This window comes from Mya arenaria, chromosome 5 (assembly GCF_026914265.1).
Source record: "Mya arenaria isolate MELC-2E11 chromosome 5, ASM2691426v1".
Taxonomy (NCBI): domain Eukaryota; kingdom Metazoa; phylum Mollusca; class Bivalvia; order Myida; family Myidae; genus Mya; species Mya arenaria.
Genome location: NC_069126.1, coordinates 75,848,076 through 75,853,741, shown reverse-complemented (window position 1 = coordinate 75,853,741; position 5,666 = coordinate 75,848,076). Strand labels below are relative to the sequence as shown.

General features: G+C 36.2%; 1 protein-coding gene across 1 annotated transcript; it reads left to right on the top strand.

Moving 5' to 3' along the window:
* Positions 1-1,575: 1,575 nt before the first annotated feature.
* On the top strand, positions 1,576-2,759 carry LOC128234037 (uncharacterized). Its single transcript, XM_052947991.1, has 2 exons — positions 1,576-1,984; positions 2,720-2,759. Exons 1-2 carry the CDS (start codon positions 1,590-1,592, stop codon positions 2,730-2,732), a joined length of 408 nt encoding a protein of 135 aa, XP_052803951.1. The 5' UTR covers positions 1,576-1,589; the 3' UTR covers positions 2,733-2,759.
* The last annotated feature ends 2,907 nt before the right edge of the window (positions 2,760-5,666 follow it).

The window sequence follows — 5,666 nt, the reverse complement described above, 5'->3', positions numbered from 1 at the left end:
ATTTCAAGTTAAAATCATGACTCTCCGATACCCTTGTTGGGTATCACATTCTTAGTTTGAATAGCACCATGCAACTTGAGTTAACAGATATCAAAAATCTCGTATTAACTTGAAAATAAACTGAATAGAATATAGCATCAATCAACATGACCAATATAACTTTTAAGCCTAAAGATGCTCAGATGACGAATAAGGGATGCAATGAGGCAAGATCTACAAGTCCGAACACAAGATGTAATTTTTGCTTCAATACCCTTCCATAATTCCCCGACTGTGTAATCATCATTTTCTTCTTTCGAAATAGTGTCTTTAGGAATTACAGTACTTTCATTAAAAAAACATGTCGTTGATTGATTAGTAAATATCGTAAGAACTGTAAAAGGCTGCACGCAATATACGACAATAGCACGAACGACAGCAGCTGTAACCGTCAAAGAAAGTGTATGTTTACGTCATACATCGTTAAACGAATGGCTTCATATTTTTAAATAAAAAGCTGTGGCATACAATCGCTACCTTTTATTAACCGATCTTGTAAAGTGCAATTGTATGTTTTTAAAAAGTTTTTTAAATGATTAAATATTTAATCATAATTGTCCACTTGAAGTGCTCCTTCACCTTTTTGTTTCAATGACTTTATATTTGTCTTAAAGCATTCTTCTTAAGGCCCATATCTTTATTAAAGTAGTTTCGCCATTTAATAACGGTTATTTACGAGTTTTATTATCTTTAGGGTAAGTAGACAAATTGACAATACTCAATTCATTGTTACAGACGGATATGCAACTTTTCATTCTTTTGCAATCCTCCTCCTCCTCCTCCTCCTCCTCATCATCATCATCCATCATCATCATTCATCATCAGCATCCTCATACGCAGCAGCAGCAGCAACAGCACGTCAGCAGCGTCAGCAGCAGCAACAACAGCAACAGCAGAAGCAGCAGAAGTAGCAGGAGCAGCATCAATTTTAGGAGTCATCGTACGGTTAACTCTGTGTTTTTATAATTTTCAGTAAAACATTTATGGATTCATAAACTGTATTCCTAATAAATATGTTTACTTTACGATGGCTGATTTCTGCAATCTATTGGAGGCATTATTGCCGAAAGAAAGGGTGTGACGCAGTTGGTCGGTAAAAAAGTGTTTTCGCGTTGTCAGTGAATATAAGCGAATTGGGAAACACGTAAACTACAGAGCGATAAAGTGACCAAGTATAAACTATTAAAATGTATTTTCAACTCAGAGTAACAGAGAGGTACTTCCTCACATTCAAAAGACAGCACCCAGGCCACTCAAACGAAATAATATGCATGTATACATGTACTAAGTTACGAAAACAAAAGTGTGAGAGGGAAGTATTTCATTTTGATATTTATTTGAAATTCAAATTAAGAGGGAACTAAATCAAAGCCGTATTTGTTCAATACTTTAACATCACCTGACTTTGACAGATGAAATATCGATTGTACACAATGCAACTGATACCGTTATCAGTAGGGCTTTAAAGCAAACAAACCTGCATACTTGCGCAATCCAACAAGATGGAAAGACGACAAGTTTATAGCAACGGGAATTTTAAATTGTATGCAATGACTATAGTTATGTTTTTACTCTTTTTTGTATTAAAGTGTATTACTAATGAAACAGTCGAAGATGGAAGCGATGCGGAAGAACTTGATGTGGATCCCCGAGTTAGAGAGTTTTATAAAATTAATGCCGAAGAACTCCAGAAAAGACAAATCAAAGAGTTTGCTGACGCTCTCGGCTACGGTTATGTAGATGAGGAAGACATTAAAGATGCTCAGTTTGCGACAGAAGGGCGCATTGAGCATGTTCCGGAATCGGACAGTATATCACGCGAGAATGGAAGAAGCCGGGAAGTGAACCTCAAGCCGCGTGTTAATCCTGCTAATGGAACCGTCCGCTTAACAAAAGAAGACGGCACAGATGAAAAACATCTAACCGACGAAATACATAACCATGGGTAAGTGCATGCAAGCTTTTATAATAGTAATTGTAAATTATTTTCATTGCATAACTGATCAACAACTACGATAAGAGTCTGAATGTGGTAAAGCTCGTACACACACTCAAACACGCCGGATGTTTGTCTTCATTTGACAAAACATGTATTTGGTTGGATAACGCAGTATTTAATCGTACACGTGAAACACAAAACGTGATCATTACTCGTCAACATAAACATGCAATATATCACGATTATTTGAACATCTTGAGCATTTGATTATTAATCTTACTGGTACTATTTTAAACATGATTTAAACATAACTTTTCAACCTTTAATCTGCTTATAAATGAGCATGAATATGGATACTGAAGAAGAAAAACGAAATTATAATATTTTGCGAAATTTATCAGAATTGCATATTTACAAATAGCTTATATTTTAATAACATACTTTTACGCAATATACAATCATCACAATTATTTGATTTTACTAACATATGAGCAAATTATTTGAATCGATCCACGTCAAATTATTGAACAGGACATTTGAAAAACCCTCGACTATCATTGACCCGAACAAACATGCAAACACCAAGTTTTGTTTGAAATGCACACGTCACTACAGGCTTCTTACTTACCTAATATTTCCTTATTTATTACGTGCATATTTAATCACAATGCAATCAACAACGATAGATACATGCTATATTGATCCGCAAAACAATTTCATAACGTTCATAATCTTTTTCAGGGAATTGCGCTAAACAGAAGACCAACACGGGCCGACGTTGCCATGGAACACGATCGAGGTTAAGGTTTGACCGAATACAACAATATTTAAGTAGAGTACTTCTAGTAGTTTATTTGAAACTGAACCTAACTATGAAAATATTTCTCGGGCGAGAATTGTCCCCGCATTGCTTCAAGTAGGCAACAGTAGACATAAATATATCTGAATATCAAGAGGTTGCAAACTAGTACCTGCATGTGAACTAAGCAAGAGGAAAATATAATCAGAAGGTAAAGATTGCATTGCAAATTGGACATGGTACATACATTTCGACATGCTAATCAGGCACGAACCGGACCAGAAACTGTTTAAAATAATTAACATGTATGTACAAAGTTATATTTATTATTAGACCCATAGTAAACTGTGCTGGTTTTGTAGTGGAAGCGACATGCTAGCGGATCTAGGGAGGGAGCACACGCGGTAACATCCCTATCCACACCCCTTGAAATTTTCAAGTGAACATTTCTTTTCAATTTGGTGGAAAAGTATGCATATCACACATGAATTCACAATTTTAAACCAAAATAGCTAGACTGGCCTTGGAAGAATCCCAAAACCGCGTACCGCATTCAGAGCATATCATGTTTTGTATCTGCGGGAAGGGCGCACCCAAGAGCCCCTCTCCAACGTGATATATTGGATCCGCCCAGCCCATGTAGTATACAACCCGATATCGGCGGTGAGTGGGTTTAGTCCCACGAGGATATTGTTTGAAAATGACGAATGTGAAAATTGAGGATGAAAATTGAGAATGAAAATTGAGAATGAAAATTGAGAATGAAAATTGAAAATGAAAATTGAGAATGAAAGTTGAAAATGAAAATTGAAAATCATCAGAGAAAAAAATGAGCGTCTTGGTATCAGATACAAAAACAAAGTAATTTATTTCAAGTTTTTATTTTTTATTTTGTGAAACAAGATAATTGTCACAATCAATCGAAAACTTTCTTCAACCACGTCAGGGTTAGCCGGCCAAGATTGCAAGATTTTCAAATCGGTGGAAGAAACATGACAAACAATAGTTTCTCATTCGCACTTTTGGTGGCGTTCCATCAGCCTTACAATCATTACAGTACCACACATATCGAAAACAGTTTTGGCAGTAGCCAGCTGGAGGGAAAATGTTCAAAATCTCATGTCGTTGACAAGGTTCTAACGTAAAGACTCCAGCACAACACAATTGGCATTCCCAACGGAATCTTTTGAAATAATCATTGTACTGTAGTCCAGCAAACCCAACGATGTCAGTATATCGTTTTGCCATAGTAAGTGAAGTGTGAATAGTACAGTCCCCGCTGTATTAATAGTTTGAAGTGCTCTTAAAAGCGTATACATTATTTCTGGAACTTGCATTCGTCAACTTTGCTTACCAATGTTAGAAATTTGAGCTAACTAGCGTATTGCGGCTGTCTACAGCATAGCTGTGTAAATCAGAACTGGTAGTGTTTGAGTGATTAACACAGTTCACCTTTCTATGTAAATGAAATAAACAGAAAGCAAAAATACAAATAATTGTTTATGATTTATTCATAAGATATTTTCCAACAATAGCCGATCTACAAATGTGACATTCGCTGCTGGTAATGGAGCATGACTGACAAGATAAATGTCCACATGGGATAAACACAATACACTTTTTGTTTGTAACACAACTTGTACAAATGTTTTTTTCGTCGATTTGTCGTTGCAACTCTGCTTCCCTGCTGAGAAGATTGCGCAAAAGGGATGTTAGTGGGTTTGTTTTACGCAAGATCTTGGATACCGATCGGATTTTGGATAAAATGTCAATTTCTTTCTCCCTGCCACAACGTTCTGATATTTTGTTCAACTCAATTTTGTAGTTTTTGAAGTCACGTTTAATTTCTCTGGCTAGTGGTAAAACTCTATTTGTTTTGTCTTGCTCGCTCACCTTGCTAGGAGGCTTTTCTGAAGAAGCTATCTTATGAAGTGATTTTACACTTTTACGAATTAATGGCAAAAGTTTTCTTAAGACGCCAGATACGTGTTTGCTGTTATTTACTACGATAGTTTTCATGTACAACACCTGAGTTTCACTGTGTTCCATACGATCTGCCAAATTGCTTATTAAGCTTAAAGTTGTGTTTGACATGTTTGATATCAACTGAATGAATGGATTAAATAATTGATGAATGAAACTCGAGTAATAAGAGCTTGAAATTATAATGCAATGAAAACACTGATTCGTTTTGTTTTCAACAATGATCATCATAATCTCATTTCATTGGATAAACACTTGTGCATTATAAAAGTTTAATCGTATGATATAAAAGCTCATATTCTACATTATGGGTATTCCTTAGCTGCAATACGTGGAGAGATGGCTAACGAATATAGATATAGCACATCTATTCCCCAGTATGAGAACAAGACAAACACACTACTTCAGAAATATCTCAAGTACTGTTCGAAAAATGTACCAACTCATGTTCGTACAAGTTTGACAAAGGAACTCGAATACCTTGGACAATGTTCGAAAGTACAGACAATCAACAATATGAATATGGTCGTTATGGCACATAGAAGGCAGAAAATAACATTAGAACGATTTCTAAAACAAGAAGGCCAGCATTCTTCTAAAGCGATTCGAAAAACACAGCATCTGCTTAGAGAGCACAAGCGACACATACGGAAACTAAAGGGAATTCTTCAACGAGTCACAAATGAAGTAGTCAAAAGCGATTTGAGCATCCCAGTTTGCAGAAGGGATTTGAACACCCCAGTTTGCAAGAAGGATTCGAACATCCCAGTTTGTAGAAGGGATTTGAGTTACCATTCCGATACTGATGATACTGGTGATAATGATGAGACACTGTCTGTGGCAATGAATTGGGGTGACGAACTTTTTGACCAGACACCGAACGAAGAAACCCCCAGCGTATAACTT

Coding starts and splice junctions, on each gene's coding strand:
- LOC128234037 (XM_052947991.1), top strand. CDS start 1,590: ATGACTATAGTTATGTTTTTACTCTTTTTTGTATTAAAGTGTATTACT.